The sequence below is a fragment of the Salmo salar genome, chromosome 20 (genome assembly GCF_965601325.2).
Source record: "Salmo salar chromosome 20, fSalSal1, whole genome shotgun sequence".
NCBI classification, from domain to species: Eukaryota; Metazoa; Chordata; class Actinopteri; order Salmoniformes; family Salmonidae; genus Salmo; species Salmo salar.
The window spans coordinates 62,237,435-62,252,025 of NC_138310.1; the positions used below are offsets into that span (position 1 = coordinate 62,237,435).

The window sequence follows — 14,591 nt, forward strand, 5'->3', positions numbered from 1 at the left end:
TTGTTTGGGTACAGACCTGGATAGTAGGACAAAACTCTGCAGGCTATCTCTGCAGTAGATTGCAACATCGCCCCCTTTGGTCGTTCTATCTTGTCTGAAAATGTTGTAGTTAGGGATGAAGATTTCAGAGTTTTTGGTGGTCTTCCTAAGCCAGGATTCAGACACGGCTAGGACATCCAGGTTGGCAGAGTGTGCTAAAGCAGTGAATGAAACAAACTTAGGGAGGAGGCTTCTAATGTTAACTTGTTATGGATAGGGGGCAGTATTTTCATGGCCGGATAAAAAAACGTACCCGATTTAATCTGATTATTACTCCTGCCCAGAAACTAGAATATGCATATAATTATTAGCTTTGGATAGAAAACACTCCAAAGTTTCTAAAACTGTTTGAATGGTGTCTGTGAGTATAACAGAACTCATTTGGCAGGCCAAAACCTGAGAAGATTCCAAACAGGAAGCACCCTCTCTGACTATTTATTGGCCTTCTTGATCATCTCTATCCAAAACAGGGGATTTCTGCTGTAACGTGACATTTTCCAACGCTCCCATAGGCTCTCAGAAGGCGCCAGAACATTGAATGATGACTTTGCAGGCCATGGCTGAAAAACAGTAGCGCATTTGGATAGTGGTCGATCTGAGAACAATGAGACTGGGGGCGCGTGCACGAGACGACTCCATGTTTTTATTTTTTCGTCTTTGAACGAAAACAGAGTTTCCCGGTCGGAATATTATCGCTTTTTTACGAGAAAAATCGCATAAAAATTGATTTTAAACAGCGTTTGACATGCTTCGAAGTACGGTAATGGAATATTTTGAATTTTTTTGTCACGAAACGCGCCCTTCTTTACCCTTCGGATAGTGTCTTGAACGCACGAACAAAACGCCGCTATTTGGATATAACTATGGATTATTTGGAACCAAACCAACATTTGTTATTGAAGTAGAAGTCCTGGCAGTGCATTCTGACAAAGAACAGCAAAGGTAATCCAATTTTTCTTATAGTAAATCTGAGTTTGGTGAGGGCCAAACTTGGTGGGTGTCAAAATAGCTAGCCCGTGATGGCGAGCTATCTACTCAGAATATTGCAAAATGTGCTTTCAACGAAAAGCTATTTTTAAAAAACTGACACCGCGATTGCATAAAGGAGTTCTGTATCTATAATTCTTAAAATAATTATGTTTTTTGTGAACGTTTATCGTGAGTAATTTAGTAAATTCACCGGAAGTGTTCGGTGGGAATGCTAGTTCTGAACATCACATGCTAATGTAAAAAGCTGGTTTTTGATATAAATATGAACTTGATTGAACAAAACATGCATGTATTGTATAACATGTCCTAGGAGTGTCATCTGATGAAGATCAAAGGTTAGTGCTGCATTTAGCTGTGGTTTTGGTTTTTGTGACATTATATGCTAGCTTTAAAAATGGGTGTCTGATTATTTCTGGCTGGGTACTCTGCTGACATAATCTAATGTTTTGCTTTCGCTGTAAAGCCTTTTTGAAATTGGACAGTGTGGTTAGATAAAGGAGAGTCTTGTCTTTAAAATGGTGTAAAATAGTCATATGTTTGAAAAATGGAAGTTTTCGGATTTTCGAGGACTTTGTATTTCGCGCCACGCCCATCATTGGATATTGGAGCAGGTGTTCCGCTAGCGGAACGTCTAGATGTAAGAGGTTAACATGCATGAAACCAAGGCTATTACGGTTACAGAAGTCATCAAAAGAGAGCGCCTGGGGAATAGGAGTGGAGCTAGGCACTGCAGGGCCTCGATTCACCTCTACATCACCAGAGGAACAGAGGAGGACTAGGATAAGGGTACGGCTAAAAGCTATGAGAATTGGTCGTCTATGACGTCCGGAATAGAGAGTAAAAGGAGCAGGTTTCTGGGGGTGATAAAATAGCTTCAAGGTATAATGTACAGACAAAGGTATGGTAGGATGTGAATACAGTGGAGGTAAACCTAGGCATTGAGTGATGATGAGAGAGATATTGTCTCTAGAAACATCATTGAAACCAGGTGATGTCATAGCATGTGTGGGTGGTGAAACTGAAAGGTTGGATAAGGTATAATGAGCAGGGCTAGAGGCTCTACAGTGAAATAAGCCAATAAACACTAACCAAAACAGCAATGGACAAGGCATATTGACATTAAGGAGAGGCATGCTTAGCCGAGTGATCATAAGGGTCCAGTGAGATTCAGACAGCTAGCCGGGCCATAGATACAAGCTGGCAGAAGTTGGAGGGAGCTCTGTTTTTAGGCACCTCGTGCGTTTCAGTCTGTAGATTAGTGGGGTTCCGTGTGGTAGGGGACCAGTCCAATTGGCAAAATAATTATAGTTATAGTGGCCCAAGAAAATTGTCCGATAGACCTATTGAGATAGCAGCCAATAAGACAGCTAACGATTAGCGGGCCGCAGATGGGCGTTCAGGTTATGTCGCGACAGAGGGGCCAGTTGGATAACTCCCTCGGGCAAATAACGTCGGTAGTCCAGTCGTGAAGGCCCGGTGGGGCTCCGCATCGGCAGTAAAACGGGTCCGGATAGGTGAATGTAGCCCAGGAGTGGCTGATGGAACTCTTCAGCTGGCTAGCTCCGGAATAATTGATGTTTCCTCTGGGCCAATAGTCACTCGGATAGCAGCTAGCTAGCTGCAAGATCTAGGTGTAAATGTCCAGAGCTTGCGATAGAAATCCGGGGATATGGAGAGAAAAATACGTTCGGTATGCTCTGGTCTGCTTCGCGTTATACAAAACTGCCGATAGCTATTCAAGCTAAGGGATAGCTGATGACCGCCAACCGTGGTTAGCTGAATACTAACGCTAGCTTCTGGCTAGCTTTTTTTTTTTTAATTGGTGAGGTGAGTTGCAGGAGAGTGCTTTGAAGTTGAGTTTTTAGAAGAAAAAAAATATATAAAAAGATATGCGAAGAAAATAAGTTTTATTATATATATATATATATATATATATATATATACACACTGCTCAAAAAAATAAAGGGAACACTTAAACAACACAATGTAACTCCAAGTCAATTACACTTCTGTGAAATCAAACTGTCCACTTAGGAAGCAACACTGATTGACAATACATTCCACATGCTGTTGTGCAAATGGAATAGAAAACAGGTGGAAATTATAGGCAATTAGCAAGACACCCCCAATAAAGGAGTGGTTCTGCAGGTGGTGACCACAGACCACTTCTCAGTTCCTATGCTTCCTGGCTGATGTTTTGGTCACTTTTGAATGCTGGCGGTGCTTTCACTCTAGTGGTAGCATGAGACGGAGTCTACAACCCACACAAGTGGCTCAGGTAGTGCAGCTCATCCAGGATGGCACATCAATTCGAGCTGTGGCAAGAAGGTTTGCTGTGTCTGTCAGCGTAGTGTCCAGAGCATGGAGGCGCTACCAGGAGACAGGCCAGTACATCAGGAGATGTGGAGGAGGCCGTAGGAGGGCAACAACCAAGCAGCAGGACCACTACCTCCGCCTTTGTGCAAGGAGGAGCAGGAGGAGCACTGCCAGAGCCCTGCAAAATGACCTCCAGCAGGCCACAAATGTGCATGTGTCTGCTCAAACGGTCAGAAACAGTCTCCATGAGGGTGGTATGAGGGCCCGACGTCCACAGGTGGGGGTTGTGCTTACAGCCCAACACCGTGCAGGACGTTTGGCATTTGCCAGAGAACACCAAGATTGGCAAATTCGCCACTGGCGCCCTGTGCTCTTCACAGATGAAAGCAGGTTCACACTGAGCACGTGACAGACGTGACAGAGTCTGGAGACGCCGTGGAGAACGTTCTGCTGCCTGCAACATTCTCCAGCATGACCGGTTTGGCAGTGGGTCAGTCATGGTGTGGGGTGGCATTTCTTTGGGGGGCCGCACAGCCCTCCATGTGCTCGCCAGAGGTAGCCTGACTGCCATTAGGTACCGAGATGAGATCCTCAGACCCCTTGTGAGACCATATGCTGGTGCGGTTGGCCCTGGGTTCCTCCTAATGCAAGACAATGCTAGACCTCATGTGGCTGGAGTGTGTCAGCAGTTCCTGCAAGAGGAAGACATTGATGCTATGGACTGGCCCGCCCGTTCCCCAGACCTGAATCCAATTGAGCACATATGGGACATCATGTCTCGCTCCATCCACCAACGCCACGTTGCACCACAGACTGTCCAGGAGTTGGCGGATGCTTTAGTCCAGGTCTGGGAGGAGATCCCTCAGGAGACCATCCGCCACCTCATCAGGAGCATGCCCAGGCGTTGTAGGGAGGTCATACAGGCACGTGGAGGCCACACACACTACTGAGCCTCATTTTGACTTGTTTTAAGGACATTACATCAAAGTTGGATCAGCCTGTAGTGTAGTTTTCCACTTTAATTTTGAGTGTGACTCCAAATCCAGACCTCCATGGATTGATACATTGGATTTCCATTGATTATTTGTGTGATTTTGTTGTCAGCACATTCAACTATGTAAAGAAAAAAGTATTTAGTAAGATTATTTCATTCATTCAGATCTAGGATGTGTTATTTTAGTGTTCCCTTTATTTTTTTGAGCAGTGTATATATATATATATACACACACATACACGGGACACGACAAGACGAGGACAAAAGACGTCTGACTGCTATGCCATCTTGGATATGTGGGAACTCCTTCAAGACTGTTGGAAAAGCATTCCAGGTGGAGCTGGTTGAGGGAATGCCAAGAGTGAGCAAAATTGTAATCAAGGAAAAGGGTGGCTACATTGAAGGATCTAAAATATATTTTGATTTGTTTAACACTTTATTGGTTACTACATGATTCCATGTGTTACTTCATAGTTTATATGTCTTCACTATTATTCAACAATTTAGAAAATAGTAAGAATTAAGAAAAACCCTTGAATGAGCAGGTGTGTCCAAACCTTTGACAGGTACTGTATATAGCTATTTTGTTGTAACAATGGCTGTACTGATAATATAATGGCTGGCCTTCTTGATTTCAGTGTGGATTTTGTGATGACCTACATGGAGTGCCTCTCTAGCCATGATGCTGTTAGTGAAGCCACAGTGGTCTGGGATGGCTGCGTCTCTCCAACAAGCTCTCACTGAGGAATGTCCACCGCTAGCCACTATGACTGGGCCTGGGTTCAAATGGTATTTGTTTAATTACATACCTTTAGCCACGCTTGATTGAGCTTGCTTGGTGCAGTGGTCAATGGGAGTCACAAAATTGCCAAATCCTGCCCATATGGCACTTCAGACAGGCTCAGTTTGTAAGGTTTGAAATACTATTTGAACCCAAGTCTCTGCTCATCAGTCTCGTCTGTCTCTACCACTACTGGATGTTTTCCCAGCTGGACTACAGAGAGCAGCCGCTTCCTCTACTTTAACTTCCTACTGTAAAGTAGTAGGGTTCCTTCCCATTGTTTTGGGTATCACAGGTTGAGTTGGTCTGAGATTTGTACTTGTTTAAGAAAGAGACCTTTTTTCATTTGTTAAAATCAGTTCAAATGGGTTAATTACACCGGCCTAGATTCCAATTTGAGCTACTATAAACAGGGACAGTCGACAGCTAAAAATGGTAGGAAGAAGGCGACCAAATTAAAACTTTGCTCCGTCTCAGAAAGTAATAGAATTTAGTGAGGATCATCGAGTTCACAGAAACCTACAACCTGTATTTGGAAAAGGGACAATGGACTCTAAGAAAAAGCCACTGTTTCAGTCTACTTATACCATATATAAAAGAATGCACGACCATCAGCTGACTGGTCTGGCTGCTGTAAAGTACATCCATATGAGCCTCCCTCACAAATCAACACACTGATCTGATGTCAGACTTGTGTGTGTCTCTCGCTCTCAAGGGTGGGACTCAGAGGACAGGCTGTTTTTGCTGGTGTAGATCAGGCTCTGTATATCCCCCTTTCTCTCTGTTCCCTCTTTCTTTTAAGGCAACGGTCTGGACTAACCAGATGTTTATCCGTGGTGGCATCATTGGGGCACAGAGTTAAAATGAAAATAATTCGTTTGGCACAAGTAAACACAGTCAGCTTGGAATTGTGAATGGTTCATTCACTCCATGGCTTGTGTTGTATGCAAAAGAAGAAAAAAAAAGTCAGGTCATCGTGGTCACGCCATCATCATTGGAAAAGGCCTCGTCAGAGGGCAAGCTACCTGTCACTCAGCAGTAAAAACAATGCTGATATTGATACAGAGATGATCAGTGTAGACATAGATGAGCTACTTTCCCCAGAGTCTGGCTGGAGAATAAAGCACTTTTATGCAACTGGAGGAAATATATTCTCCAAAATGTCAGTCAGTGCAATGGTCATATAGGTATGGTCAAATAGCACCATACCTATGATGGGACTGGACTGGAGGCAGGTTGTTTTGTCATTGCTATGACAGAGTTGTGATTATATAAACAGGGTTCATGTAAAGGGTAAACGGAGTCTCAGGTATATATGAGCACCAGCTAGTCCCTGTCGGCTAGCTAGTCCCTGTCGGCTGGCTAGTCCCTGTCGGCTGGCTAGTCCCCTAACAACATAAATACACACAACTGGAGTAAACTTTTGATCATGAGTTTTGGCTTAGCCCTATAAAATCTTTGGGTTTATCCCATGATTTGATGGATGAGGTAACCAATAATGTAATCAATATGCTGATTAGTAGACAAGCAAATGATATATCCACCACCTCTTGTGAACTGCATAGCCCATCACTTGGATGTATGGCTCTTTCACCTACTTTCCTGCCTTAAAGGGTAAAACTCAGCCCAACAGGACAGCATGGGCCAAAAGTCTGGTTTATGACCTCTGTTTAAAGTAAATATGCAACGACTCAGGGAGCAGGTTTTCGTGGGATGCCCACACACACAAAAAAGTGTAACGTTAGTTTGACATGGGCAAAAAAAAATCTATTGTCAAACTGACAGGACACTTAAAAAAAAGATGCGCAAAAAAAAGATGCGCAAAAAAATGTATCTAACGTCCACAATATAGACATATCCATTTGGGCCGCACAGTGTGGCACACTGTAGCTATTTGGGTTGCTTTTCTCGTCTCCCTGAAACTCCAGCCGACACAGTTTAATCAATTGAGGACACCACTTTAACAAGCAATACTCGTGCGACCAGCAATATGTGCGCCATCCTAGATAAATACGAGCCCAAAACAAACCAATACGGGAGTGAGAGTGCACGAGATGCTGCAGGGCGCTGAACCCCCTACGATGCAAACCAACGGACCAATTTGGAATTGTTTTCCCGATGTTCTCCTTCGATCACACCTGCATAGGCTACTTATTGGCACATTCACGTTCCTAGAGAGATTGACTACTCACCGTGGTTGAACATTGTTGTCCTAAACCGGTTGTTGGAAGACGAATTTTCCATTTTGCAATTGCAGTATGAATGCAATGCCAACACTCTTCAAGCCTCCGTTTGGGGTTTACGTGGTGTATTCCGTGTGTTTATTGTGCAGGACAATGAGGATTCTGAGAGGCTTGCGACCAACCTACCCTATCTTAAATGGTACAGGAGGCAGCTCCACTTCGTCTTCCACTGCTGTTCCTTGCACCGGTGCCTATTCTAAAGTGCTAAAACACTGAATGGCAGCTTCTGTGTGAAGCGATTTTAACAGCGCACTGTTCAGTAGCAGTACTGCCCAGCCAGACTTACCGTGACGTCACGCGGCACAGCCTGCGCCACCATCGGAATGAAAACAATCGCACATGGATGCGCAGGATGGATATGGTCACGTGTGCCTGAGAAACGTACCCTTCCCTCCGCAGGGAAGATTGCATTGTCCAGTTCCCATTCATTACATAATAAGAGAGTGTACGTGTAGGTTAGGCTATATTGGGGCGGTAGGTAGCCTAGTGGTTAGAGCGTTGGGCCATTAATCGAAATATTGCTGGATCAAATCCCCGACCTGAGAATGTAAAAATCTGTCGTAACCCTAAACAAGGCAGTTAACCCACTGTAGGCCGTCATTGTAAATAAGAATGTGTTCTTAATTAACTGACTTGCCTAGTTAAATACAATAAAAACTAGCCCGACGGTTCGTTTCACAATAACTTATTCCATGCTCTGTCGTTCGCTACATACGAAACTAACGTCCGTGGGCGTGGCATATTGTTTGGCCGGAGCAAAGAGTCTGGGTAGCCAGGGTGGCACAATGAATGTGTTATTTGGATAATCTATTGACATTTTATAATGACTGCTTCTTTATAACAAAATGTTCAATAATGGATATTATATACTTAATTATCAATCACAGCTGCTCACCAGGAACATGATTACTGTAGCTGAATAAGATGTGTTAAGAGCAGGACTAGAACAAAAGCATACACACTCAGTGGCTTTCCAGGAGGCATGGCCAACTCTACTGTGTAGGAAAATATCATCTGTTGGTAGAAGAGAAACATGTCTTTTCAGCTATTCAGGTCATTTGAAATGAGTTAATTCTTGAGCGCAAAAGCAAAATGTATTAATTACATTAAGTCATACAGTAGCCTACTTAACTTCAGTGAGAAAATGTAAGTTTTGCACTGAGGAGGTGATGTCTGATCATCATCTGGTCATCTGGGGTTGATGGGATGAAAGGTGGGTCCTGTCCTCCATTGCATACACAATCTCCTCCTCCAGTAGTACTCTTTTGTATAGTAGTCATATCAAATGTAAAGGATATAAATAATTATACAATAAATCACACACTGATCAGTTTCATTAAAGGAGCAACATGTTTATTCCAGCTGTGATGAAATACAGTGGTCTCCTGTGGTTCTCAATGTTCACTTTCAGGATTAAAGTGCAGAAAAGTTCACAGCTTGTTTTTGTTTTTTAAATAAAAGGAAAATAAAATGAACCATAATCCCTAAGATATCAAAAATGGAGAAATAAGGAAAATATAAATATGATATAGAACAAGAGGAAATCTCATAAAACAAAATATCAGCAAGGATGTTAAATCCATTCATTATCATCAGGCTTGAATTTTAAAAATCCGTTCAAACAAACACGAGTCGAGTCGTTGGCAAGGCTAGCTTTAAAACAAAGGTTTAAAACAAAGGCACAGCATATTGTTCAGCGGTAAGGATCCTTTGCAAAGAAGTGCTGCTGACACATTCTCATCCATACATCCATACACATGCTTGACAATGTGGCTTTGACATACATGGTGATACATATTTACAAACATGGCAAAGTCCCATACATACTTCAATTGAATTCCCATACATGCCCATTGATAAACACATTAGCAGAAGATGTGCATAAGAGAGAGATATTTTCTGTACTGATTTATACATTGACAGGTAGGTAGAGGACTGCATGCTCATTGGAGGCTTATTGTACTACTGTGATTTTGGTGATTGAATAGGCCAGTAAGTATACCCTTTTCACACAACTGAGCCGATTCCATGACAAGCCAAACAGATGTGTACTACACTGGCCTTGTTTCACATCCACCCTAGTTTCTGGAATCGTTTTGGAAAGGAAGATATCTAGCCAGCTCAATACTGTTCGGGTCGGCACAATAATGTGAAAAAGGCACCGTACAAGTGCTCTCTTTTGATGACAGACTAACAGTGGTTTAACCCTCTCTGGACATCACAGTAAGGTGAAACAGTCAAGAAGACACAACTTAATTCACAAAGGATCAGTCTATAGGCAGCAGACAGACCATGGTTATCTCATCCTTTCTGTAGCCAACTAGAAGAATTTAAAATAACAAGTCTGAATAGTTTGGACAATTAGAAGGTAGGCCTGTGAGGCATCTCTTTTGAACCCCTCAATGTTGCATGTTCCATGTTTTTAAAGTTGAGGATATGTCTGAAATGAGAACCAAGTTAGACACAGACATGCTATGACATTAGAGTTATCTAATAATCAATACCTGCAGGCATCAGAATGGCCACCTAACTGGTTTGCTACATAGAAGGAAGAATTTCCCAGGACACGTTTACAATTTAATTGAAAGGCTCCATCAGTGACTTGCATTCATATTATCAACCATCATTTTAGTTCTTTATCTCAAGTAACCCAAAATTTAAAGTGCAAATCAAAGTACTCAAATCTATACAAAAAAATTTCTGTCATTATATATAAAAAGAGATGCTGTGTTTTTTTTAAATTTCTTTCGTCTTTTTTCCTGTCTCTGTTTGTACACTCTTTCCTGACTCTTTCTTTCTTTCCTCTTTTCCTTTCAATCACAATTTTAGCTTTAAAATGAAAAGAATAACTTGGTTTTACAGCAGAAGTGATCGCAATAGCAAGTACACCATGCAGCTCATCTTCAAGTGGAAAAGAGGGAATAGAGAAAATGTTTGATGGAAAAAGAACACGCGTGAGAGAATGAGAGTGACAATGTGTTCAAGAGAAAGATTCACATACAGTGAAAGAGATTATTTTCAAGAGAGTGTAGTATGAGATGCATAATGACAGACATACAATATAGATATTATTTACAGCCAGCAGTTTGTATGTAAACAAAGGGCCTCCCATAGGGAGTTTCCATGTAGAGGAGACTTGTGTTGTGACTAAGTTTGTCTCCATGTACTGTAGGACAGAGAGGCTTGTGGTCAGACAGACACTATGATGTGACTGTCTGGCTGTCTCCAACTTCCACAACACATCCACCCTGCTATGGATGACTAAAGAGCTCTATAGTAACAACTAACAAATTTTCCTCAATTTCTTTTGAGAGGAATAAACGGTAAATGTGGCTTGGCTTATAATGCCAAACTACATAACCTTAATTTTGTGACTGTGTTGATTCTGTTGTTATGATTGCAGTTAATTGAGGTGATACCCACGAAGTAGTTATATCCAAGGTCATAGTCAGGGCACTCTCTGGAGTCTAGACCAGATCAAAGGCTGCTGTAAACAAAATAAGTTGATATGCACAGAGGAGACGACAGGAGTAAATGGGACACATCTTGTGAGAGTGCTTACACTTTCAGTGATGGTCAGTAGGAGTGAGCTAGGACCCTAAGATGCTCTCTTACGTCACATGAACTTCCTAAAAGGCCCCTACCACTGTCTGTCACCATGGCAACCCGAGAGAGGAAGTCATCATCCCTGTCAAAAGTTATCTGCTCCATATCAGCTACCACTGCCTAACTTTTCTTATTCTCCTTCATTTCAACAGGTAGCCAATAAAAATATGGCAATGTAGCATACATTATAAGTATACAAAATATGTCTGTACATTTAGAATATTTAAAACATTTACAATATGATATTATCACCGGCTATATACATTGGGTGGGTTGAGTTTGAATACATAAGATTTCACCTCGACGTGAATGAGAAGGAAAAAGAGAGTAATAAACTCATATGAAATGGAAAAATGTACCAAAGGTATGAAAGAAGTTTACCTCAAAGTCAAGTCAGTGCTGCACAGTGAGAGAAGGAACAGTCATTCATGGACCATATGTTCTACACTACCAGGGGCATCACATTAAGAATGCATCCCACATGCACCCTATAGTGCACTACTTTGGTAATACACTTTAGGAACTGGTCTTAAGCAGTGCACTATAAAGGGAACAGGATGCCATTTGGGACACAACTGTCACCAGTAGAGGGGAGAGGAGGAGACAACAGACAAGGCTATTTACAGTCATGCAGTGTTTAAAAAGCTTTTCGTTTATGCTCAAAAGCCTTTACTCGATTATATTGTACATCTGGATTGTGTGTGTGTGTGTGTGCGTCTCAACTTATGTGTTTCGTATTATCCACATAAAAGGCCCCTTCCTTTAGCATTTCAAAAAGTGGTTTTGATATCATCAAATTAAATCAAAGTCACACAGAGGAATACTTTTCAAACACATGATATTGTACAAATACTCTGGAGGAGGGACCCCTACCAATGAGGCTGAAGCATCTTTTTTTTTTAAGAGACATCTGAATATGCTTGAACACCATCTCAATAAGATAAAGATGACATGAGTGTTAAGATGGATGATTTCACAGCTGGGATTGACTGATACTGCTAGCTAGCAGTTACCAGCCTGACATTCAGCTAAGGTACAGCAATCATGAGACTGAAGCTATGGTAGTGGTAATGGAAGTCTGAGTGAGTCTCTCTTGGTTGGAGTTGAATGAGTGAGTGCCTTTAGGCAAGGCTGGCTTTTCCCTTCCTCGGTTCCCACTGAGTCTATACAGCCCATCGGCAGCCCACTAGCCTATATGACCACTGTGACTGCTGTGGCATGAGGAGGTACGAACAGAGCTCCTGCCTCACCCCTCCCTGGACAATGCAATGCAACTACTCCACTGCCAGAGGCTCTACTACCCTCCTCAATGACCACCATAACCCCCTCTCTCTGCCCACTGTCATGGGCTGAGACCAGCAGCATTCCACTCTGTTACAGATCCCATCTACTCCGGAGTCTCGGGGTGTGGGGGCAGGCCGTTCTCGGACCGCATGGCGGTGCAAGCCATGGTGGGGGCGGTGTGGTTTCCCCAGAATGCTTTGTGTAGCGTGTCGAGCTCGGACACCACCGGCAGGCGGATCTCCAGGTGCATCTTCAGGTTCTCCAGCCACTCCTCCAGCTTGGTGAAGGCAGGGCTACAGACAGAAGAGCCAATCAGTCAAAGGCTAGTGATCTCAACCTAGATCACATAAGTCAGTTACCGTGGCAGCAATGGGACAGGAGACTTATAATAAACCAACACTCAACATGTATAGTGTTATTAAACAATCAAAGTTAGAATACAGTTTACACTCATAAGTAACTTTATAGACAAATACCTGGAAAAGTGTTCCTTGTAATCCGTGTACGGAAAGTAAACTTTAGCAACCTACACCCCAAAAAATCTCACACAGCATGGTGATACATGACTCAGGTCAGTGTTAGACTACACACTCACCGTTTCTCAGCATCCAGGTCACAGCAGAGGGCAGCCATAGGGAAGAAGGCAGGGGGGCAGTCTGGAGGACAGAAGTGCTCTAAGAAGCCTGTCACATTCAGCCCAAAGTCATGGGCCCTGGGCAAGTAGTCTGGGTCTGCATTCACCCTACCGATGATCTGGAGGGGGAGGTAGAGGTAGAGAGCGAGAGAGAGAAAGAAAAAGAGAGAGAGATAGAGAGCGAGGGAGAGGTACACAGTAAGGAAAGGGCAAAAGGCACTGTTGTATATGCTAGGGCAACAACCTCAGACGAGTTATAACACCAGTTATGAAGCTGGATCATTAATCATAAACTAATATCAGACATCACGACTGCTCGCCAGATTCTCATTTTATTATAATAATTTTTTAATTTAACTAGGCAAGTCAGTTAAGAACAAATTCTTATTTACAATGACAACCTAACCCGGCCAAACCCTAACGACGCTGGGCCAATTGTGCACCGCCCTATGGGACTCCCAATCACGGCCAGTTGTGATACAGCCCGGAATCGAACCAGGGTCTGTAGTGACACCTCTAGCAATGAGACACAGTGCCTTAGACCACTGCGCCACTCAGGAGGGCTCACAGATATAAGATTTTAATTTGATCACTCTTTTGTTGCTGAGATTTTTCATGCACCGTAGGAAATGCAATAGAACTTTGTGATTTACATAAATTCATTGAAAACCCACACTAACAGATGGCTATATTAACAGTATTTCACCTTCCATGTAATCAAGCAACATTATGGACTAACCGTTCAAATCCTGTTGCTGCAAGATTATTTTGCTGTGACAATATAGGTGAAATTAAGATCCTACATGTACATCTGACTTATTGTTGTGAGACTCCAGGCCCAGGGGAAAGGGAGTCCCCAATAACAGAGTATACCAATCATAGAGGGACTGAGAGTATGCCCAATGGGACCCAAGGGACCACCAAACGGCGTCAGATCAGCTAGCTAGACCACAGCTAGCCCCAGTCCCTATCAGTCACCCACCACATAAAGAGAATTTCCCCTCTGTAATCCTGCCTCTGTGGAGTCCCTGCCTAATGACATCCATGTGGAGATAAACTCACTGCATCTCTCACAATAAAGTAGTTCAACCCAGTGCTGCTAGGACCAACCCTAATGGTTACCATGCTGCCTGGTCTCTCTATTTTAACATAACTCAAAAGGATTTAATGAGGAATATGAATACTTTAGACTATTTTACTTTCTCAGCAGCAGGGATTATTTCCATATTCTGCTGTCACGGGCACTCACCTCACAAAGCATGATCCCGAAGGAAAAGATGTCCACCTTTTCATCATAGCTTTTCCCTGTGAGAAAAGACACTCATGAGGCTACTGGTTTCAGAGTACTGACATAATGTATTACAGTATGTGGAGCTGAAACAACTGAAGAATTCACATTTTTCTGTTTAAAAGCCATATGGTTGTCATTCGATTTAAGTGCAATTCAAGCAATGGTTAAAATAGGTCAACCCTGAACCAGTGGTGTAATGTACTTGAGTAAAAATACTTTAAAGTAGTACCTAAGTAGGTTTTGTGGTTATGTGTACTTTACTATTTATATTTTTGACAACTTTTCCTTCACTACATTCCTAAAGAAAATAATGTACTTTTTACTCCATACATTTTCCCTGACACCCAAAAGTACTCATTACATTTGGAATGCTTAGCAGTACAGGAAAATGGTCCAATTCACACACTTATAAA

General features: G+C 42.6%; 2 protein-coding genes across 4 annotated transcripts in view; both read right to left on the reverse strand.

Annotated features, from left to right (window-relative positions):
* The window catches only part of LOC106581048 (septin-4), a 70,240-nt gene extending 62,607 nt beyond the window's left edge, over positions 1 to 7,633 (reverse strand). The window contains exon 1 of the mRNA XM_014162739.3: positions 7,313 to 7,633. The gene's annotated coding sequence lies outside the window, so the exon portion shown is untranslated. The remainder of the gene's footprint in view (positions 1 to 7,312) is intronic.
* Positions 7,634 to 8,690: 1,057 nt separating this feature from the next.
* The window catches only part of LOC106581050 (LIM domain kinase 1), a 109,696-nt gene continuing 103,795 nt past the window's right edge, over positions 8,691 to 14,591 (reverse strand). For all 3 annotated transcript variants that reach the window (XM_082966625.1, XM_082966626.1, XM_082966627.1), the window contains 3 exons: positions 14,137 to 14,192; positions 12,849 to 13,006; positions 8,691 to 12,546 (listed from right to left, as the gene is read on the reverse strand). In XM_082966625.1, the coding sequence (XP_082822751.1) occupies positions 12,357 to 12,546; positions 12,849 to 13,006; positions 14,137 to 14,192 (404 nt within the window). In that variant the 3' untranslated portion in view covers positions 8,691 to 12,356. The remainder of the gene's footprint in view (positions 12,547 to 12,848; positions 13,007 to 14,136; positions 14,193 to 14,591) is intronic.